Source organism: Xenopus tropicalis, chromosome 6, assembly GCF_000004195.4.
Source record: "Xenopus tropicalis strain Nigerian chromosome 6, UCB_Xtro_10.0, whole genome shotgun sequence".
Taxonomy (NCBI): Eukaryota; Metazoa; Chordata; class Amphibia; order Anura; family Pipidae; genus Xenopus; species Xenopus tropicalis.
This window is the reverse complement of record NC_030682.2, coordinates 119,899,882-119,924,815: the sequence shown is the minus strand read 5'-3', so window position 1 is coordinate 119,924,815 and position 24,934 is coordinate 119,899,882. Positions and strand designations below refer to the sequence as shown.

The following is a 24,934-nucleotide window of genomic DNA, read 5'->3' as shown; positions in this document are numbered from 1 at the left end:
AAACATTCCAAACCCTCCCACACTGGCAGTGGCACAGCTTTCCTACATTCCCAGCTCTCCCACGCTGGCAGGGGCACAAATTTCCAACATTCCAAACCCTCCCACACTGGCAGTGGCACAGCTTTCCTACATCCCCAGCTCTCCCACACTGGCACAGCTTCTCTACATTCCCAGCTCTCCCAGACTGGCAGTGGCACATATTTCCAACATTCCAAACCCTCCCACACTGGCAGTGGCACAGCTTACCTACATTCCCAGCTCTCCCACGCTGGCAGGGGCACAAATTTCCAACATTCCAAACCCTCCCACACTGGCAGTGGCACAGCTTTCCTACATTCCCAAACCTCCAACACTGCCTGATGGAACAGGTTTATTACAGCTTTCCTGCATTGCCAATAGCACAGCACATTCTTAGTTATCACACACACATTTGCAGTACCCCAGCATTCCAACATTCTCAACTCTCCTCCACTGCCAGTTGCACAGATTTACTACTTTCCAATCTGCCCCACACTAGCAGTATCACATTCCCACCTGCTTAAACACTGGCAAAAACACGGAGCTAACACATTGCCAATTCTATATTCCAAGATCTACCACCCTGGCACACCATAAATGTGTTCACCTGGAATCAGGAATCTCCATGCTTCATGCATCTGTCCATAACTACATTGAATTCTGCATACATCATTTGATTAATTTAGCTTTCCACACAGTACCATTAGAAGTAGTTCTAAAACTGCCTATACTTAGGGCTCTGGCAAACGAGGGAGATTAGTCGCCCACGACAAATCCTCCATGTTGCGGGCGACTGATATGACATCCCACTGGTGAAAATGTAAATCGCCAGTGGGATGGCATACGCGGTGCCACGATTTGCGGAAATTGGCGAAGTTGCCTCGAGAGGCAACTTCGGCGATCGCGCCGCCGTGTATGCCATCCCACCGCCGATTTACATTTTCGCCAGTGGGATGTCATATCGGGGAGATTAGTCGCCCGCAACAAGGGAGATTTGTCGCGGGTGACTAATCTGCCTCGTGTGCCAGAGCCCTTAAGGTTGGCAATAGCAGGTCAAATTAGGGTAATCAATTGACGAAAATGCAAAACTGCATCAGAATCTGATGTGGTCCTCACCCCAACTGGATTTTTAAACCTGTCTGATCAATATCTAAATGATTTTTTAAAAAAAGAAAAATATACATAGAAACTCAACATCACATGGGTGGGACCCTAGAAGATAATTGTGCCAGTGAGAGCGCCATATTCAATAAGACATGTCATGACAGAAACATTGTACAAACCACATGATGGGGGGAAGACAGACATGCTAATTTTCTACCATATCCACAATGAGAGAAGTGTATTATTGGTGTGTAAAGAAAATATATTTTATCTTTGTAGAGTAAACGATATGGCAACTCACAATACATTATGAATTGGCTTGATAAGCATATGATAAGGGGAAACAAAGAACTTTGATACAGGTAAGGGATCCCTTATCCGGAAACCCATTATCCAGAACGCTCAGAATTAAGGAAAGCCTGTCTCCCATAGACTCCATTTTAATCAAATAATTCAGAATTTTAAAACTGATTTCCTTTTTCTCTGTAGTAATAAAACAGTACCTTGTAATTAATCCCAACTAAGATTTAAATGATCCTAATTGGATGCAAAACAATCCTATTAGGTTTTTATTTTTGTTTTATTGATTTTTTAGTAGACTTAAGGTCTTATAGTAAGCTGTAATCAGGCAGTGCCATCACATTCTGTCCATCAAGAGTTTCACAGTGAGGGATACTGTGCCGAATTGCTTAGATTAATAAATGGATGTTTAATTGTAAAAATGAAGCTCCTTGCTGGCAAACAGTATTCTAAAAAGAAAGCAATTCAGATTTTGAGGCAAATAGACAGGCAGATAGATGCTAGATTATGCATGACAACACAAGATCAACAGTGAGTATCAATCTCATTAGCTTTCTAGCTGTTCTGCAGAATATCCCATTACTCAACAATAGATTAAAGATATCAGGCTAAGCATTGAGAAAAGCACCTAAATAAGCCTAAAAACTGTTTGCATGTCGCTCATTGTACAGGTATGGGATCCCATATGGGATCTCCGAATTGTGGAAAGCCTGTCTGCCATAAACTCCATTTTAATCAAACAATTCAGAATTTTAAAACTGATTTCCTTTTTCTCTGTAGTAATAAAACTGTACCTTGTAATTGATCCCAACTAAGATATAATTAATTCTTATTGGATGCAAACACTCCTACTGGGTTTAATTAATGTTTTATTGATTTTTTTAGTAGACTTAAGGTATGGAGATCCAAATTACGGAAAGACCCCTTATCCAGAATACCCTCTGTCCCGAGCATTCTGGATAACGGGTCCTATACCTGTATATGAGATACTGTATTAATATTCTAACATGTGCTAAAAGTATACAGCTAACCTGAAGGAAACAATTTTCTTTATTCCAGTTCTTAGTAAATATTAAACAGAGCTAACAGTAAACACATACACTGGATGTTTGATATTCCGCTCTACACAGGTGAAATATCAGAGACAAGAATGTATCGCATTTTGAGAAGTTCTCTAAAAGAGGTGTTTTGACAAATAATATTTTAATAATTTCTATGTTGAAAAGGGTCAATGCTTTTTAATTCAGGATTAACTAAAACATTCATGTATATTTGAAGCTGAAATCAGAAATGTAGCTGTATGAATTACATTTCTCCCAAATGTTAAGATTTAGAATATTTTTCTCAGTACCAATATTATTTCAAAGCTGTTGAACTGCATCCAACCCAATTGGCAAGTCAGGGTTTGTTTGAAATCTTTCTATCACTCCATTTACTTGAGAATTCTTAAGAGCTATGGTATTTTTATTAACTGATCTTCATCCTTAACTTCATATTGCTTTTGATTTATTACTGTTCCTATTCTGCCTCTTATCAGGGGTCACTGACCCAGGCAACCAAAAAAACAAATTGATTTTTGTGCCTTTTATTGTTGGTCTCATTTTTATTGCTTTTTTTCCAGGCCCTTTATTTTTCATTTTCTAATTAGATATCAAACATAATTTGTTTTATTAGTATTCTGCTGCTAACACCAAAATTAAAGGTAATTTCAAGGTAAATTATTTCTTTATTGCCACCCTTTGGTTCGCCTTACTGGCTGAGGATGTGGGGGGGGGGGGGGTGGATGTGGGGGTGGGCATAGGACTGAGAAAGGGCAGATATATGATGCAAAGGGGACATGCTGATGAAGTAAAGGGGGTGGCACTATAATCTTGGTGGCCAATATATGAGGAGAAAGGGTAAAAGAGGTAATGATTAGGATGGCAGAACAACTAGATATTACATAATTTAGTGGCAAGTAAAATACCGCCCCGGCCCTGACTGGTATTTTACTGGCTAGGTGGCTAGGCTGGTGAAATACAAGTTGCCTTTATCTCTCCTAGACTAGTCCAGTATGCCATAAAGTAATAGACTATTCCATACAAAAAGCAAGTTCTGTCTACATATTTGTATTAATTTAAACAGGTTTGGAATCTATTATCTGGATTGCCTGAGATGTGGGATTTTCCTGGACAAGAGGATAATTAGGATTACCATACTTAAAGCTCCCAAAAATCATGCATGGATTTATGCCGCTTGGTTAACATCATGTTAAAGTACTGTTTTGTGTATTATTACAGAGAAAAAGGAATTTAGTCAAAAAATACGTGTTTGCTTTAATGTAACTCAAGGAAAAGCAAAATTCCCATATTACAAGGGTTTTAGATAATGGGTTTCCAAATAATTAATATCTGTAATATCTGTTAGAGGGAGCTAACATATAGGGGCATATTTATCACAATGTGAGTTTAGGGCTTAATAAAAGCTCATCCATGTTCTATTCATTTCTATGGGACTTTTACAATTGTATTTATCAACTGGTGAATTCTAATTTTCACGCAATGTTAAATACCCTTCTAAGAATCCCATAAGAATGAATAGAATGTGGGTGAGTTTTTATGTATTAAGCTCTTAACTCACATTTTGATAAATCTGCCCCATAATGTCTCATCAAAAGGTGCTATGGGCACACAGAATGGCTTTATCAGTGCTGTTGATTTATTTTCTATTTTTCAAGTGCTCCATTAAAAAAAAGTTACTTTTTAAATCCATCTGTTGAATTTATTGAATTTTGTCATGTGCCAATCCTACAGACTGATTCCTTAATTTCATTATTATACAGATGCTTTCAGGAGAGCAGTACATTATATAATACAAAGAGACAAAACATTTCCCACTTCTCTGGAAAATATGGTGTGAGCCACAATTGCATGTTTTGCTTTTTTATTTAATGAAACTAAAGCAAGGAATTGCGGAGAGAGGGTTGTATGATTTTAATGTATATGGTGCTGTAAGCAGACAGAAGAGCACTAAATCTACAGGCAGATTATTGGCTAGAAAATCTGTTCTAAATGCTTAAAAGATATTGCTTCTTGACAAAAAAAGAGGTTTTTTTTCTACTTATCAATCTTCTTGACAAACTTCTTGGGAATTGGAATCTGTCGTTCTGATTCATTCAGACCAATGGAAACGTCATCATTTGTTTGAAATAAAATCTATCACTCCGCTTACACAAAAATTATCAAGAACTTTAAAACATTCTTTATTTGATTTACCATTAAATCAATCTAACTGTAACTCTAGAATGTGAAAAATATATATATATATATTTTTTTTTTTAATCTGCATAATATCTACAAAGCACGATAAAGCATTTTTAAAAATATATGTAGCTTTGTTTGGAAGGCCTTTTGGGAGTAGCCCATGAACACAAAACACAACTTACTAGGTGACTAGGCAACCGGTTAAAATATCTAAATAAAGCAGTTGGTATTATGGTGAAACAGCCTGCATATTTATTATGTAGTAACAACTATATTAAAGTAAAATGTAAATGTGTTAGATAATCTAGATAATAGATTTGAGAACAGTAATACAGTTTTGTAACAGAATGAGTGTCTAAAACAACATTAACAGTTGGTGTAAAAAAACTTAATATGTCAGGGGGAACAGCACCATAAAGTATGATTGCATAAATCAAACATGAACAACTGAAGAACAGTGTTCAATGTTGATGCTTTATTAAAGTATCTAAAACCACAAGACAACTGCTTCCAAAATTATCACAGTACTGAATCTACAACATTGTGAGTGTCCTACATATCTCTACAGGATGATATCATTGGTATTTATGGCACAGTTGTCATCTCGAAACATTCTGTAACAAAGGCCAATATGTATCTAGTGAAAGAAAGTCATCTCCTTGTGATGCTCTGAATCCATAAATTTAGGATTCAGTTGAAAACTGATTCCACAGTTTTGGCCAATGTTGAACCTAAAACCTAATTTACAAAAATTTGGAAAAAGATAAAAACTTGATATTCTCATAATAAAAATGCTCACTTTTAAGCCCAAAGCTTAAAAATCCCATGGGATCTAGTGAAATTCCAAGATTCAGTTATAGCCGAATCAATGGGTTTTGTTCACAACACAAAAAAAACCCTATGGGCTGGTGGTTTCACGGCTGACCAACACACCCAAAACCTCCCATGCCACCAGTCACAGATTTATGGCAATTGCATATAGAATTATAGCCATTCTTGACCTGTTAAGTGACATGGCATGACACTTTCACATAAAAATGGTCATCTAGGGTTGTGCAGTCCTTTAGTCCCCTTTTAGGGTTTGGTTTGACTGATGGTAGCAGTCGGTCACATTTGACACTAAGGGGACCATTTACTAACTATCGTTTTTTTTCCCCCGATTCGGATTTTTAGCGCTAAAAGTAGTAGGAAAAAAGTTGCAACGTTTTTCAAGATTTACTATGCAACAAAACAACTAAAAATTTAAATCCAAAAATTGCCCATCTAAAAGTTGGCAAGATCATCTACGGATTTTTGACGTAGGTTTCTTGTGACAGTTCAAAAAATGTGAGTTTTTGGGATGATGATTTGAAAAAGTTTAGATTGGAAGCAGTTTCGGTGACTCCTTCAGTTTGGATTTTTTTGAAAATGTCAGACATTCATGGAAGTAAGTTTTGATTAACATTCAATAAAAAAAGAGAAATATAAAGAATGTGCCCGTAATTCTTGGATTTAGTATATCCCTTCCAAGTTTTAAGGTGGACATACCCATTTCTGGCACAACAGGGCCTGACATTTTATTTGTGTGATGTTATGGAGAATGTCTATGTCCATTTTATGTTGTCATAGTGTCTCGACAGGGTCCCCCGGAATAAAATAAGTCAAATCTGAGCCTTTCTAAATAAATAGTAGTGAAATGATGCAAAGCTTGAAACAAAAAATGGAAAGGAAATTAGTATAAATGCTGGCTGTGTGAATGAGGCCTGAGGCACTGAAGTAAATGAGTACCATTAAATGGCTTTGTGTGCACATTTGTATGTCTGCTGGAAGGCTGTAGCCCAGACTGCTGCTATAAATGACAACAGGACCTCATGGTTGCTAGTAAGAGCTCAATTGTACCGCACACTTGCTGTCACTAGAAAAGGGCATGAAGGAATGCTGAATGCACCATAAATATTTTGCCTGAGTGTTCACCACCTGGAACAGTAAATTACTTTTTGACAACATGCTGGACTTCCCTAGAGGCAGACGCATAGAAGTGTTCTATTTATTGCACTTGGGACAATTACTTCATTTCTTTTAAGTTCACCCAGCTGAATTTTTTTTTATCCACCAATAAATCTGTAGGTTTCAGGTGTTTTTTTCCCTTTCAGCACATTTTAAAAAATGTGTTAGGGGGTTAGAAGTGATCTGTGAAGCCAGGTGTACCTGTCTGGGCCAAGAAGTGGCCAAAAAAATGCACCTGGGTACAGCATAGCTTACCTAGTTAGTCTGTGGAGGGCATTGGGCATTGGTTACCTCTGCTTTATATAGTACTTATCCTTTTAGATTTTATTGTGGCATTGCAACAAAATTTGGACAATTATTGCAATTGCTAACAAAATAATAAAAGCAAAATTAGGACCCAAAAGGACAATGTCTGGGTTCCTTTGTACTAGACTACCATGCAGTTGCATTTACAAGTTTTTATGTCCCAGGGGTGCTTTGTCATCAAGACCTTGGGGTTTTATCCAGCAAAAAAGCTGTGGATTTATTATCTTGTAAAATCAAATACAGAGCTCACCAAAGAGATCCTTTTCGCTATGTCAGTTTTATAGAAGCCCTGTTAGTAAAAGGTTTACATTACATATGTGCCGGTCAGATGAATGAAGAACCATTTCTAAAAATCAGAGCAAGACCTTGCAGGGCCCCCATACATAGCAATACTCTGCTCCCATTTCACTTCCATGAGCAGAAGGCTCTCTTGAGTCTCTGGGTGCCATTGTCACAACAACTGCCATTCAGTGGATAGTTCTGACCATGTGAGTTACTGAATTTTGTAAACATACGACCAAAGTTAGTATGCACTTGTTTCAGTGTGTAATAGCAGCATATCACATTTCCTAGTACGTTACTGTAATGAAAGACTTATCCCCTGTAATTATTTGCTGGTTTAGCTTCTAGGAGTAAGGGAGCGCAAGAGCAGGAATCAGCTGCATACTCCCTTCTCACCAGGTGTTTAGAAGATACAGACAGCCGAGTCTGGCTTGTGGGCTTTTGGCCTGCTAGCAAAAATATCCCTCACAACTAATGCATGCTAAAGGTGCTTGAGGCAAACAATTAAATGCAGCAACCTTGGGGCTTGTCTGATGACTTTCCATCTTCATCCACACACTTCATATGTTTTACTAAAGTGCGAAAATAATGGACCCTGTAAATTCCACTCACAGGCTAGCATAACTGCCACCCTAAAACAAGCAAGTGAAATATTCCCCTTTTATAAATAGGACTTGATGATTCTCTATATCTCCAATGAGTTGTTATTATGCACAGCAAGTTCATTCCCAAAATTTTAACAAAACAGTTCCCCCCAGTGGCCAAATTGTTATTCAAAGTGGCTGACTGTTTGCTTGGCTCGACTGAGCAATACATTCCGTTCAGATATAGTAGCACAGAGGAAAAGCAGAATACCTGCACATACCATATAGTATCAGGGCACAGTTAATATATGTATACACAATCATTCCAACTCTGCGTGAGCAGCCATACTGTGTGTCATTACACTGCAGTGATAATGTATCACCTGTGTATGACCACCAACTGCCATCTAGGACAAGGACCACTAGGAGTACTATTGTACTGCCATCTAAGACAAGCAATGACAGGAACCACCAAAAAAGTGGCCAACACAGAAACGATATGATCTACTTTCCTACTAAATGTCTAGTCGGACTTGTTGATTAGTCAGAAATTCCAGCTGACCGAGGGTCACAATGGCCCATGTATATCTTTTACAGGCAACCGCACTAGATGCCCTATTCCACACGCGAGATTCTGATCTGCTTTGCTTAGCCTGATTTAGCTATCAAAGTGGGTGCTCAAACCAGGCAAAGACTGATAGATTATTTGGTCAAATGTCAAAACTTTACATGAAAAGGCAACGTAACGCTACATATTCTGCAAAGGTAAACAATGTTTTGAGCTTTCCAGAATACTGTATGATGATATGTCAAGATTTGGTAGTAGTATAGTTATGAGGTCAAATATTTGAGCCCAAAATATGATTACCAGATTACTTAAAAATTTAGGTAATATGTTAACCGTAACCCACAACCTTCTACCCTGCAGTTCCCATAATCCTCAGAAAGTGGGTGAACATATTGGTAGTTACTGTTGAGCAAGAGCAGCTGAATAATAAGGTGCAAATCCCAAGACCAGAGGAACAGAAAATAACTTAATAAAAAAAAATCTAAATTGGTGTCTGCAAGTGTCCTAGCTTTGTGTTTATGAATGCAATATATTAAGAGCAGTAAAAAGACCGCATGCTCTGGTGGCAATAGGATTTATTAACTAACCAGCTCAAAGGAAATCAATAACTGTTGATCTTAAGTAAAACAGTGGTTTGTAGCCTTCACAAATAAGGTTCTTAATCTATTTAACAGCTGCTAGGATTGATATTGGCTTTATGGAAAGAGCAATGTAATGATAAAGGAGTTGCCATCATGACGTGATGAGTTAACGAGGGTTATATATGAGGGTTTTATATGCATAGGAAACTGTGTCTGGTAAAGGCCCTTTTTTATTGATTTAGATCAGATCCTCTTGCTACAATTTCTGACTTAACTGGTAGAAATATTGGTGGTGATTTGATCTAAGCACAGAACAATTCTAATGTTTCTTATGTAAATCAGTTGAAAATTTGTACTCTGTATGTAACCTAAAAGTTAGTCATGCACAACTACAAGCAGTTTGCCCCAGTCCCGCCCATAAAAACCAACCAGACGTTAGCTTTAACTGGTCCAGTGCAACGAGACTAAAAAAAAAAAAAAAAGTCTGACTGATGGGTGGGTTACAGATCAATACAACCTTGTCTATGTTCTGATTTCAAACTGATTGAATAGGAGCAGTCTTCTTTGTACTGGTAAAATGATTATGGTTCAAAATAAACCCCTGCTGTGTTTTACAGCAGCTTTACAGATGCCCTAGAGCGGAATTCTGTATAGAAGAACATGATGTCATAAGGATACAAAGAAATCTGTGTCCCCAGCAACCATGACTACTATGAAAGAATCAAATAAAGTTTTAAATATCTTAAGGGGCAAGTGTCTCAGCAAGTGATGTTAAAGGCTCTGGCATTTCCACTGATCATGTATGGCTTGCACAGGTATTGGCACAAACTCCTATCCAAGAGTGGTACAACATGCACATACAATGTGTACATACACACATAGATCCTTCTGTGCCAAGTGTTTTGCACGGAGCTTAGACATGGCTGCAAGCATGACAATGACCTTAAATTGATTCCCTTAAACTTAAAAAAGACAATTTTAGTGGCAAGCACCAAAAAGCATATTACCAGCAATACATTTAATGTAAGAATCAGTTTGTTTTAGACATATGTTGTGATTATTGATTATTGGAACGTACAATACATCAACTGGTGAGGAAGCCAGTGGATATGACCTTCACACAACAGTAGGATAGTAAATCAATTCAAAACTGCCACTCCAAAACATCAGGTCTGTGCAATTGGATCCAGTACCAGAACCAAGAACACAGGCAACAGAGCTGTACATATATAGCACATCAGACTACAGTGCTGTTATAGAAATCAGAAAAGCGAGATGGAGAAATTGTGGAACAAAGTCATTAGTCTGCATTCATAAAATAAGCCATTCCATTAATTAATACAAAAGTTTGTTTTTTGCACATATGAAGGTATTTCTTGGAAGCAGATTTCTGCAGACTAAACCTAACCTAAACATACTTCTTGTAGTTCCATCAACTTCAGTACATTTTACCCCCTGCTGATCGTACAACAGCAAATTGCAAAATTCAGGCAGCTGATAACCTAATACGGAGTGTGCCCATTTGCCCATCCAAATGGCGTGTCCAATCTATACTTTCCAAATGTCCTGTCTAATGATCAATTTGACATTCTTCTACTAAGGACTTATTTGTAGTCAGATTTAGTCCTACTTTATAGTTCCCTACCCAAAATGTAAATCAGCATTGTTTTTAATCAGGCCCATAAAGATAAGTGGAAATAAAAAACGTAACAAATCAGTTTATTGCAGGTGTTGATATTTACTGTCAGGGATGGTAAACCTGCACCAGGAGGATATCCGAGGATGCTGGTGGTAGCTGTACAGGCTGGAGAATTTCTGTGTAACCGAAAATGACATAAGCCTTGATAAGCAGCATGCAATGCATACAGGTATATCCAATGACAGGCATGAATAATAGAACTTGATTCTCTATCACACATCTTAGGAAATGAGCCATCTCCCATTTAGTCAATGAATTCTGTCTGTCTGATCTAGTAACCTTAGTGATTTACACCACAGTTAGTGCAGATAGGTTCCCAACACAACTTTGCACACACAATGCGCCCTTCTGTATGTGCCCCCCATGCACTGAGCAGAGCCATCTGTATGACATCCCGTGCAGTGACCATACCAATTAGAGCTACCGGACTGGCAAATAGGCATTTCACTATAGAAGCTTTGTTTTGCCGTTTGCAAGGCTCATGGGTTACATATCCTGTGTTTAGCTATTTGTGGCTGGTGACATTTTTTTCCTAATGATGCTCAACGCCTACACCATTAAATATTTCCTGTCTCACTACAAATGGGATGTTTGCAAGACTTTGGTACTTCATTTCAAATGCACAATTCTCTTCCATGTCCTTAGCCTTAAATACTAAGAAAACGACTTTCAACAGAAATGTATAATGTAACCCAAAATTAAACGTCATAATGACAATTTGCATGCAAACACAATCTGCGGTTTTACAGCCCGCAAGCAACAAGGTTGATACAATATGTAGTATAATCAAATAAGCTCCTACATTTTACATTGTAACATTATTTTGACAATGTGAATTTCTTTGCATTTACTGTTCAATTTGACATTCTTCAGCCTTTTGGCTGCCCATTTTCACTCGCTTTTCCAAAAGACCACCAACTGGTGCAAACACCAAATCAGTTTATTCTCTTTTCACTTAAAATTCCCTTATCTTTTGCTATAACTTTCCCTTTAATCAGAAAGGTGCTACATTTATATAGTTCACCCATATTACAGAAATAGTAATAGAGAGAACTTTTATATTTTTACATCTGATTACGTGGAAAAGCAATCTTCATGCCAGAGATATGTGCTGTTCACTGTCTCAATATAAGTAGTTATCTAATGAGTGTCCTGTAAGTACTTTATTGGCGAGGCGAGGTTATCACTAGGGTATTTTATTCATGAATTGAGAAAAAATATATGCATGCCAAAATACATACATATTATTTGCATGTGCTACCCATATGAGAGGGTTTAGGCCAGGACCCAGCTATGTTGGACTGTTTTGTGCAAAGTGGAAAAGTCATTAAGGCTGTCATTCCTACCCGATATAAATGTTCCAGTATCAGGGCCAGAGTTTGGGGGGGGGTTCCCTGGCACCACTGCAACTCCCTGCATCCTTCCCAACAGCTCCTCTGTGACAGTGTAGTATTGCGGAGTTGCAATTAATCACCAATTATAAAGCAGCATGCTGTCCTCCCTTGTGTGTAGAGTAAAATATGTAGCATAGGGGCAGATTTATCAAAATGTGAGTTTAGAGCTTAATACATTAACACTCATCCACGTTCTATTCATTCCTATGGGGTTTTTAGAAGAATATTTAGTTGGTAAAAGCTAGAACTCACCATTTAAAAAATATGCTTCTAGGAATTAATAGAATGTGGGTGAGTTCTTATGTATTAAAATCTAAACTTACATTTTAATAAATTTGCCCCATAGTGTTTAATTTGCTTCTAAGTCCCCCCCAAGCGGCCCCAGTAATGGTGAGAGCCAAAGGAATACACTTTTCCCCCTAAAACTGTCCCTGACACATAACATTTAACTGTACGAGAAACTACAATTAAGAAGTAGATGGCCAAATATGCCACATATGATACAGTAAGCGAACTTTCTAAAGCAGCATTACCACACACTGCCCAATTGATATAGCAGGGAATTGTGGGTAGTGTGAGGGATCTCTTTCTAGGACAGGGCAGTGCATAGGGCAGTGCATAGGGCAGTGCATGTGGAAGTGTGAGTGAATCTGCACCTTGTCTCTTCCCAAGCCGGAGCAGCATCCACTTCTGCACAGTGTTATCTATGGGGCACAATAAGAGCATTGATAAGGCGGCAGCCCCTGACAAGTGAGCAGGGCAGGCATTCCATGCATACACACTCCCTCACGCAGGAACATTTCACTTTACCTCATGGACAGGGGGCACCCACTTTTTTCCTATTTTCACACAACTGGAAAGGTTTCTTCTGATAAGTTTCTCCCTTGCGGGACAGCGGACCACACAGCTCCAGCAAAGCGCCCTTCCTCATCTAATCCCCACTCCAACGTGATGACACAGTGTAACCCCAACCATCTGTTGCAACACGTCCTGAAGCACTCAGCGGCGGCACTCGGCGGCGGCACAGCGCGGCTTGTGTCAAGGCAGCGGCTGCCCAATCCGATCGCTGCGGCTGCTTGTCTCCTCACAGCGCTGCGGGCACAGACGCACAGAGAGGGACGGACACACGCTCGGCAGGTCTGCAAACTCTTCCCTAAGTAACCTGAGAGTGGGAGAGGGGAGCGCTATAAAAAGAGGGCTGGTGGGAGGTGCTGCTGCAGGGAAGGTAGAGGGGAGTGATCTGATGACCCGTTGTGTTACTTTTCACAACCACCCCCCCTTCATATCCCCTGGGACCACTAGGACCCTACACAGTAGGGCAGCCAGAAGGAAAACAAAAGTTTTATCGCAGCAATATCCTGCTGGTGACACCCTTCTGAAAGGGACACCTCCGCGGCTGCTAGAGAGTGCTAATACAGGGCTAGTTAGCAGGGGGCTGGCAAGTGCGCATTTCATTACTCAGCTCTGCGCCGCTTCCATGCAACTGCGCTTCCATGCAACTGCGCTTTCATTTGGGACCTTCCAACCCTCGCTCAACAGCAAGCTTTTGGAGGGTTCTGGGAGTTGTAGTTCGAATGCCTCTTGGCTAATATATAAGTCCAGTGGTGTGACTGGGAGTCTAAATGCAGTTGTTCCAGTCCAATAACGCAGCATTTGCTTACAAACCCGAGCTGCTTAACTCCATACTGGAGACTGAAATAATTGCAGAGCCCGTTAAGCTTTACTGCACTGATCCAGCCTGCTGAACAGTACAACACACAACTTATATCTGTTATATTCATGCCATGTACAAAGAATTCCCCCTTTATTCATTATTGCACTTTATCTGCCATAAAGAACCCCCAAAATGCTTCCAATATCTGTTACCACTACAGTATTCTGCCCTGACAGAGGCATTAGTCTGTGCATGTGGTGCCATTAAACCATATTGCATTTTGGATCTTTTTTTCAGATGTTGCAAGGAGTATTTTTGACTGTTTAAAGGACCAGTAAAATGAATAAATTCACAACAAAGATTTTGACCTGCTATGCTGTTTTCCTTTGTGTCGTGCGCGTAAAAAAGTCTTTCTTTGAAGTAGTAGTTCTGTTTTTTATTAGCAGAGCTGTTATCATAAGCTGCGCTGTGTTTGGCCATTTTATCGGTTGTCTGAACAAATCCACACCCTGTCTATTGTGTTCAGTGGAACTTTCGATAATGCATATGATTTTTAATAATATAGTGCTATTTACGTACAAAACAGTGTACAGCTAAACAATAAATGAATAGAACAGAGGCCATTACAATAAATAAAAAAGAAATACAAAATACACTTACATTAAAGATTAAGATCTAAATGTCAAAGATACAAGAAGAAAGCGATCCCTGCCCTGTGGAGTTTACAGTCTGAAGGTGGCCACACACACCATTGGTCGCAGGAAAGATCGTTCCCACCCTCCACAGACGTTCAAGGCTGAAGATACGGAGGTTCAACCCTGAAAGTAAATTATGCACAAGTGTCTTCAAAGGCACCTGATCAAAATCTTTTAACCTGCCCGATCGGCGAGTCGACCGATATCCGCAGTCTTCTGCGGTATCGGTCGCCTCACCGACTTGCCATACACGGACCGAATATCGTACGAAACAAGGTTTCGTACGATATCATCAGTGCGTGTATGGCCAGCTTAAGTACTACTCTTTATATCGTGGCAACAGATTTCACAGGGCTTTACAGAGATTATACATCATTCTCTTTCTCTTACCCAGTGGAATTTACATAGATTTGGTCGATTTTGACCATACTGCCAACCATCTGGGCATGTATGGCAAATTGTGTGCTGTTTAGACAGAGAATCCTGTGATCCTGGTGGATGAAGGAGTATCTGTGCAGATAGAAAATGTCCGTTGGTTATCTGAAAGGAATGATCCTTAAATCCTGCTGTTTCATTGTTGAGCAGTTGGGCCAAACAGTGGTCAGCACCATCTCGGCGCTCAATGCCGCCATGAGGTGGGCAAGTGAATGTCCCCCTTACTTTGTTTTTTCACATCAGAGTTGGTTTGGGGGCCACATCATTAGTTCAAGTTACCAGAAGTGGCTTTTTGCCACCCCTGATAACTTGGACAGCCCCTCATGTATTGCCCCTCATATAGTATCTGTCTGGCCCATGGGCTGATCAGCCAGTGAACCATACAAGTCAGCCCATGTGTGCCACCTGGTGTGTGGGAAGAAGGCAAGGTACCCGGAGGGTACATACAGACTCCTTGCAGATAGTGCCCTGGGTGGAACTAAACCTAGGACTGCAATGCTATCCACAGTGCCACCGCCACAAGCTCAACCAGAAAAACTACAAATAAAAATAATATGCTCCCCAGAAATTGTGCCAAATGTGAAAAGTGCATACAAAGTATAATATATGTACAGATATGGGACCTGTTTTCTAGAAACCTGTTATCTGGAAGTCTCCACTAAAAACTATATTCCATAAAGTTCATTATAATCGAATGATTTACATTCTGAAAAATGATTTCCCTTTTCTCTGTAATAATAAAACAGTGCCTTAATGTTTAATCCTTAATGAAGACAAAACATTCCTATTGATTTATATAATGTTTTAATCCATTATTTTTTTTTGGTGATACAAATTACAGAAAGACCCCTTATCCAGAGAACCCCAAGCACTCTGGATAACAGGTTCCTTACTAGTACCTGTACAAGTACCTGTACATCTTCGGGGGCTTTTTCATTCCTGGGTGTTACTGGCACTTTTACACACAGATGTGTATGTGGGCACTGTATTGTTGCCACCTCAACCCCTTAAAGGAGAAGAAAATTAATTTTGGCATTTTACTGCCAATAGATTTGCCACATTAGTGCCACCTAGAACAATATATTTATTCTGCAGAAACCATTAACATACCTGAGTAAACAGCTTTAGAAGCTTTAGAGAACTGCACAGACTCTGGCCCTGGGAATTAAAGATGTTTCTGAGAGAGAAAGTCAGACACTGGAACATCATGTTTACAAAAAAAAGAGACAAGAAATCCTATGTTTCTTTTGATAGAAGACTCATCCTCCCTGTAAGTGCTTATGGTTGTATTTACATAGACCTTTCTGATAAAGCTTACTTCGTTTTTACCCTTCCTTCTCCTTTAAAAGATAGTTACATTTGATATACAGATCCTTCATTGCCAATTCCAAATATATTTTGGTGACTTCTGCATAATTGACCCTGATTTTTTTGAAGCCATGCAGCATGAATGTGAATAGGTAAGGTGGTAACCAGGTCCGGAGTGGGATTTAAAAAAGGGCCTGGTACTTTGAATACACAGAAGCCCAAACGACACCCTACCAACCCAGTAAATATTGACTGTCTATGGTATTTTACCTAAGGGCCAGTCCAGGCCTGGTGGCAACCCTAATAAGCAGGTGAAATATACACACATCTTGATTTGCTACGCAGGCCATGTGCCTATGAATTCATAGAGTTCCTTTAGTTTAGCTGTCAATATATAACTACAGAAGTGAGGCCTGCAAGTTGCTAAATATGCTTTTTTGCTCTAGAGTATGAATGTGCTGGTTAATGTGAATGATGGCAGGGACTTCCCCACCATACCCGAATATCATTCAGTAAAAAGAACTCGCCCCTTTTCATGTCAGTGAGTTGAACTGTGAACTTGCCTACACCGGCCATGTGCTGCTACACGAGATCCTGCTGCTCATGCCATTGTCCCGTCTCTTTGCAGCATTGTGTGAAAGGCTATGCTGAGGGGTGCGAGCTAGCAGTGCAAGCCGTGGGATCTGCCCCAAGTGCAGTGGGGATCCTCAGCATTTGTTAGGATCCTTCTCGCCTCTGCTTCAAATATAAATAATGGTTAATTATCAGTTTCTCATCTGTAAAAGAATTCATAACATTCCAGTGCTGTTTTCTTAATTGAGCTGCTATTATTACTACGTTCTACAGAGAGTTCCCTTGGCTTGGCTTAGTATGTAACCTGTTTGTGTGTTGGTGTGGGGCTGGTTTTAGAGAAGAGCAGAGAAAGTATAGACTCTGGGCCTCAGTGTTTAGAGACCTCACTGTTCAGAATATTTACTTGGTAAAAGATACATTATTAGTAGTAACAGCATTTGTAGGGCAAGTAACAGAAGGACTAAAAATGTTTTTTTTAATAAGAATTAGGGAATAGGGCTGACATTCGCTTGTCTTAGCCAGCAACCCTCTATCTTTCAAGTTACAGGCCGCCAATCAACCTCCACTTTCTTTTTTCCATCTCGCATAGAAGGAAGGGAATATACTTAAATTACACTGGTGCCTGTTGCAGCCATATGCCATAATAGTCAATTTAAAGCCCATGATTAGTGAGACTTTTGGATGCCTTTACTATATTCACCTTAAATGTCCAACCTAGAGCCTATCATGCTCTGAGCTGATTGGACATTCCTGATTTGCATTCTTTCTTTTCTCCAGTTCAAGGGCATTCCCCCCAGATCCACCTCTGTGTGGCTACACAATGTTTCTGTATACAAATACTTCAAACTAGCAATTTGTAGCCCAGATATTCAGTGACTGTGATTTTGCCACTTTAATTTTCACCCTGAAGCAGGAGATAAATATTAAGAAAAATTAAAACTTTAAATCTATGGGAAGTGCCTGATGTGATTAAAAGACCCTATATATATATATATATATATATATATATATATATCACTATATTACCCAAATAACTGCTTTAAGCAGCAAGCCATAATGGTGGGCTGATATCTGGGGCAAAATTGGGCAAATAGTGCAGGTTATTCATGGATTTTTCTGATGTACATGATAATGGTTAAAAAGCTTCAGCACTTGCCCTTTTACAAGATGCCCATTGAATGGGAGGCAACAGGGGCCAGTTTCACAGATTTTCAAACCACATATTTAGGCAGTGAAAAACATTGTCAGGCAAAATGCCAGATAATTACTGTGTGTGCCAAGTGGAGAACAGCTAAAGTAGTGTTTTGGAGATCACTATTTCTAGGGGAAAATCTACCTCCATATAAAGGGGGTAATATAGTAGCATTTGCAAAGTGCTGCATCAATTTTTCCTTAGAAACCTATCAGATATTTACCTCTATTATTCTAATGGGGCTTGTATAGTTAAAGCTAATTGCTGATTGATTAGTGCCCTGCTTAGGGAGCAAGTGAAAATATCAGGTTGGACAGGTAGTGTGGGTTGTCCCTGCCAGCCATATAATCCATTTCAACTGGACACCTTTAAAGTACACATTCTGTATCAGTGGTTAGTAATTAGTTCTGTGGTTAATATTGTAGAAGTGTGCATCTGAACTAAGTACTAAACATATGCATGATTTCGGTTCATCCTTAGAATTCATACACGCGGCAATGAGCTTTAAATGTTTATTATTGCTTAAAAACCTGCTTTCATACAGCGACAACGTGTATTTTACGTAACTATGGCTTTCTTTGCCAGCATTCACTAAGCAAGTGTTAAAACCTGCCAAAAATGCCCACACGCAAGGCTGAAATGTTAAGAACAGTAATTATTGTCAGTTGGGGATTAAAGGCTTAAGAAATCATAGTGTTACTTTTAGAATCAATGTATGTTTTTCCATAAACCTTTTTTTTTTTTTACTATGTCTGCCTCTTCGACAGTGGTAAAAGAGACAAGTAGCGGTGTCAGCTCCCTAGTGAGTTACCTGCTTGCCAATAGCACTTATACTTGCATACTGTGGACTTAATGGCACACGCTGAAGCTCTACTTTTATAACTGGGAGAATAGAGTATCGGAATGTGACCTGACCATAGTATCAATCTTGATCTTGACCATAGAATTTGGATCTTACTGGGTCCTTTTTCCGTAAGTACATGCATGCCTGTTATTAGAAACAATTAATACTATGGGGCCGATGCACTAAGGTGCGATAACGCTTATCGCATGCTTTTTTGCGTTAAAAAGCACGGGATAAATAAGTAAACGCACCATCACATGCGTTATTTATTTTTCATTGCGTTAATTCTCGCATAGATATAATACCAATGCATGATTCACAAACACATATGAAGCGTTAAATGTGCTAAATATCACATTAGTTTGTGCGAAAATTAACACCTACTTGGGGCAAGCGGTACTTAAAGAAAATTGTGGTTCATGAGCTTTTGGCAACACAACATGGAATTGCAGTATGTGTTGGCCCCAGAGTGATGCATCCTCCAGTTTTCAGGGAAATGGTAGTTTTCCGAAAGTAATGGTTACGTGCGTTAAATTGTGCACTAATATAGCACACGGCGAAATATATCGCACGCATCGGGAAATAACGCACGCAGCAGAAAATAAAGCAAGAAAAACGCTTGTCACGAGTTAAATAACGCAAAGAACATCGCGTCTAAATTATGACGTCTGTCCTTTTAGTGAATCAAGCGTTAAGTCTCAAAAAATAAGAAGCAATAAAATTTTTAACGCATGCTATAAATAGCGCTCGTTTTATTGAGCTTTAGTGAATAGGCCCCTACAGCTGTTCTCACCTTTCATGGGGTGGATCTGAGTCAAGTATTGAAATGACAGCAAGTAGTACAGCTGCAGGGTCACATTAAGATTGCAGCTGTCTTGGATATCCCACATGGCTGCAGATGCATTTGACCCATGGCCTGGACATTGGTAATCTTAAATTTAGCGTTTATGGTGATCCCTTTCTCCCTCCCATAAACCAGTTATTTTAATACCTTTCCATCTTGTTATATGTATTTCCTCCTTTTATTTCTTATATAACTAAACTGTAGTTTATTATAAATATAAATTGTAACCATTTCTAGTCATCTTCTGTGTTACAGTATATCCCACAATATAACTTGAGTCTCATTTGTTGTAACCCTTATAGACTGAGGGCAGGGCCCTCATTGCCTACTGTATATGTATGTCAGTTGTGCTTTCATGTACAGTTCTGCAGAATACAGAATAGTATCCATTATCCAGAAGTTTCAAATTATGAGAAGGACATCTTCCATAGATTCAATTTTAATTGAATAACTTAAACTTTTAGAAATTATTTCCTTTTTCTCTGTAATAATAAAAGAGTGCCTTGTGCTTGATTCCAACTAAGATATAAATAATCCTTATTGCTGGCAAAACAATCCCACTGGGTTTATTTCATGTTTAAATATTTTTTAGTAGACTTAAATTATGGTGATCCAAATTATGGAAAGACCCCTTATCTGGAAACCATTGGGTCCCAAGCATTCTGGATAACAGGTTTCATATCTGTATATTGTGACTTTATAATTAATTATAATACTAATCCAATCCTAACAATCCAGTAGGAGGCAGTGCTGGATTATAGGCATCTCCAGAAATATCCAATCCCGAGAAACCTGTAACCTGTAAACATTAATTTGTAAGGATTTCAATGTTTATGTATTATAGCTATATTTATATGTACAGGTCTGGAGATGCCATCAAAGACCATCTGTGTGAGCAGCATTTATATAGCTATTGCCTTGTATAGCAGCCAAAAGCAGACAGGCAAGTTACATTTGACTGTCTTAACTATACCTTAAGTTTACTAAAAACATTTAAACATTAAATAAACCAATAAGAATTGTTTCAACACCAATGTGGATTTAGGCTAGCTTAGACAGAATCAAACACAAGGTACTATTATTACAGAGAAAAAGAAGATCATTGAAACTGAAATGAATTATTTGCTTAAAATTGACTCTATGGTAGATGTCCTTCCCATAAAATAGATCTTTCTGGACAATGGGTTTATGAAAAGGTCCTCTGTCTATATATTGGTGTAAATTGCTGGAGCACTTCAAAATTTACTACCGTTAAAAGCCAAGTATAATTTCCTATATTTTCCCCTGGTCTTGAATAACCAGACTTGGCCTTATTCTTGCATACTCCCCACTAAGTTCTAGTAACTGTAGAAGATTAATACATCCTGACTCACTTATCAGTCTCCTACTACTTTTATTCAAAGACATTTGACTCTTCTAGGCTTGGGGTCTTTCTTTGGTGTCTCTTCCCTTGGGTGGAGTGAGAAAAAGGCTTTCTTTCCTTAGCTTTTTCCAATCTTTGAGTCTCTCCACAATCATCTGGTAAGTAGTGGTTCCTGGCCTTGGGCCATTGAGTAGATGGATGAACCTTAAATTTTGGCCTGGATTTCGCTATGCTGTCAAAAATCATATTAGTTGTTAATTTATAAGCTCTGTAACCTTCTGTATCAATCAGTGTTAGTATGTAATTTGTATATTTGAGGTATACACTATTGTGTTGTACAGTGCAGTTGAATAGAGTGGACCTTTATAAATACATGATAATGTATTTGCATAAAATAGACTCAGGTCTGCTACAGCATTAGCAATAGCCCCCTTTCATCAGAGTTGCGCAGTGGAATTGGTAGGGGCCATCTTGCACCAATTCGGTTCATCCTCCAAAATCAGCCAGGGTTGGCTTGAAACACGTGTCAATGTGCTTTGCTGATCTCCAACAGAAGAGGACCTGAAGTGGCATTAGATACCAATTGCCAACCCTGCTGCACAACTCATTTTTAAAGGAGGTACACATAGAGAGACATTTTTGAGGCTGGTGGGAGGTACTGGGAAGAGGGGCAAGTGGAGGGAGTGGTGTTTCCTTCTCCTTTAAAGCAACTGAAAATGTTTATTTAATATATATATATAGCATGCAAAAAGAAAATGCCACACTCACAGGACTTAGTGATGAAAAAATAAACTTATTTATTTCAACGTCAACCTAACGTTTCGGCTGCTACCACAGCCTTTCTCAAAGTGAATATGCACACATAGAAACTCTTCTGTATCTTATACTGCATTAGACGTGAGTGCCTGTTGCTTTGGACTTATATATATATATATATATATATATATATATAAAATCAAAATAAAATACTGGCACTCACGTATAACCCGCAAATCTGCCTGGGTGCAGTCTTCAAAATCGGAGCAAAAATAGGAAGAAGGAGAAGCCGCTCTCTCAGGACTTCCTATATATATATAACTACGCGAAAATCGGCACTCAACAATCCCACCAGCAACGGCCGGGTGCTGACCCACAAAATCCACATAGTCCATAGAAAGCACTCACGGCATGTATATCCAAAAACGAGTAACGTTTATTTAAACAAAAATATCTACGCGTTTAAATCCATATAGGATCGTCATCAGGATGACGGTTTGTTTGAATAAATGTTACTCGTTTTTGGATATACATGCCGTGAGTGCTTTCTATAGACTATATATATATATATATATACTGTATATATATATATATATATATATACTGTATATATATATATATATATATATATATATATGTTGCCTTACCACTATGTAAGTTTCTCATGTGGCTAAGGAGAACACATATAAATCAGAAAAATACAATCTTAGTGTGTTGCCACATATACACTTCAGGCAAGGGGTATCATCAAACATAAGGAACAACAATAACATCAGCACATCTTCCAGTCTCTGTATAATTAGTGTCATAAATATGAAATATTCCTTTTGAATTACAAATTGTGCTCAAGCCTTCCAGCTGTTTTCCAAAGCAAACAACCCTTTGTTGGGATGGCTGGATTTAATGACGCTACAACAAATTTGCTGCCAAAAATCAATTAGAAATATTCTAAGCCCGGAATAAGCCCACACTGTACCTTATAAAACAGTCAGAGGTTAAGCTGAAAATACTAAAATGTTATAATGTACGATTTTACAGTGCAATTGTTGCCATTACACATCTTACATGTATCTTTAGTGGGTTTATGTGTTTATTATATTATTTTTTTATGCAGGCAGCAGTTTACATAGACGTATTTTAGCCATAATGAGGCCATGCCTACTGAGCCTGCTAGTTAAGGTTTTTTTTCTGTGGGGCAGAAAAGTAAAATGGACAATATTTGGTAAGTCCACTAATATATAGCAACCAGGCAACATACTGCCTCTGAATTATTGGTTGAAAAAAAAGCTCAGTCTGAAGGCCAGGTAGGGGGAGAACTGGGCAGAATGGCCATTTGTTCTCCTAGATACACCTAAAAAGCCTAGCTTGGAGATCAGTTAGATTTTCTGTTCTTTATATTGTAGACTTTTCCTATATCTAAAAATTTTATATCTATATTTTAAGCTAATGTGGGGCTTGGAACAAAGGTGGATACTTCTATGGGGGCCCTAGCTAAAGGTTGGACCTTCAAAGGGGACTTAAACTGAGAAAGTTTGACAACTGCTGACTTAAAGTACAAAGTACTTTAAGGACAAACTATAAGAACAAACATTCTAAAATTGCATTAGTTATCCTGTACCCTCTGGGGAGGGGGGGGGGGGGGGCTGGGTTTAGCACATGCCAAAAGTTTTCCCTTTTCCGTGTAATAATAAAGCAGTACCTTGGTAACTAAGTTGCACTAACCCATATTGATGGAAAACAGTTCTATTGGGTTTATTTAAAGTTTAAATGATTTTTAGCAGACTAAGGGGTCTATTCATTAAAGTACGAATTCGAATCCCGAAATGGAAAAAATTCGGATTGAAATACGATAATTTATGATGATCGCAAATATCATGAAAATGCTTACGAAAAAAAACGTATTAGTTATGATAATATCGTATTGGCGATCTGAAAGTCACTAAATTTTCATATCCTGACTTTGCAACTTCAGTGCATTTTTTTGGAAGCCTCCCATAGGACTCAATGGCACTCTGCAGCTCCAACCCGGCCCAAGGAAAGCCTCCCATAGGGCTCAATGGCACTCTGCAGCTCCAACCCGGCCCAAGGAAAGTCTCCCATAGGGCTCAATGGCACTCTGCAGCTCCAACCCGGCCCAAGGAAAGCCTCCCATAGGGCTCAATGGCACTCTGCAGCTCCAACCTGGCCCAAGGAAAGTCTCCCATAGGGCTCAATGGCACTCTGCAGCTCCAACCCGGCCCAAGGAAAGTCTCCCATAGGGCTCAATGGCACTCTGCAGCTCCAACCCGGCCCAAGGAAAGTCTCCCATAGGGCTCAATGGCACTCTGCAGCTCCAACCCGGCCCAAGGAAAGTCTCCCATAGGGCTCAATGGCACTCTGCAGCTCCAACCCGGCCCAAGAAAAGTCTCCCATAGGGCTCAATGGCACTCTGCAGCTCCAACCCGGCCCAAGGAAAGTCTCCCATAGGGCTCAATGGCACTCTGCAGCTCCAACCTGGCCCAAGGAAAGTCTCCCATAGGGCTCAATGGCACTCTGCAGCTCCAACCCGGCCCAAGGAAAGTCTCCCATAGGGCTCAATGGCACTCTGCAGCTCCAACCCGGCCCAAGGAAAGTCTCCCATAGGGCTCAATGGCACTCTGCTGCTCCAACCTGGCCCAAGGAAAGTCTCCCATAGGGCTCAATGGCACTCTGCAGCTCCAACCCGGCCCAAGGAAAGTCTCCCATAGGGCTCAATGGCACTCTGCAGCTCCAACCCGGCCCAAGAAAAGTCTCCCATAGGGCTCAATGGCACTCTGCAGCTCCAACCCGGCCCAAGGAAAGTCTCCCATAGGGCTCAATGGCACTCTGCAGCTCCAACCTGGCCCAAGGAAAGTCTCCCATAGGGCTCAATGGCACTCTGCAGCTCCAACCCGGCCCAAGGAAAGTCTCCCATAGGGCTCAATGGCACTCTGCAGCTCCAACCTGGCCCAAGGAAAGTCTCCCATAGGGCTCAATGGCACTCTGCAGCTCCAACCTGGCCCAAGGATAGTCACGATACTGAAGCTTGAATGAATCCAAAACTTTTGTTTTTGGCGCGACAATACAAATACAAATACGCATTTCCTGTATTTCAAACCTGTCGTACTTCAATAAATAGGCCCCGAAATGTATGCTGATCCAAATAAGAGAAAACTCCTTATCCAGAAATCCCCAGGTTTCAAGCATTT

The 24,934-nt window shown here is 39.5% G+C and overlaps 1 protein-coding gene across 2 annotated transcripts in view; it reads right to left on the bottom strand.

The window, feature by feature from the left end:
- The window catches only part of sulf1 (sulfatase 1), an 81,560-nt gene extending 68,330 nt beyond the window's left edge, over window positions 1-13,230 (bottom strand). For both annotated transcript variants that reach the window (XM_012964156.3, XM_012964155.3), the window contains exon 1: window positions 12,875-13,230. Coding sequence is in view for 1 of the 2 variants with exons in the window: in XM_012964155.3 (XP_012819609.1) it covers window positions 12,875-12,879 (5 nt within the window). In the remaining variant the exon portion in view is untranslated. The remainder of the gene's footprint in view (window positions 1-12,874) is intronic.
- Between the last annotated feature and the right edge of the window lie 11,704 nt (window positions 13,231-24,934).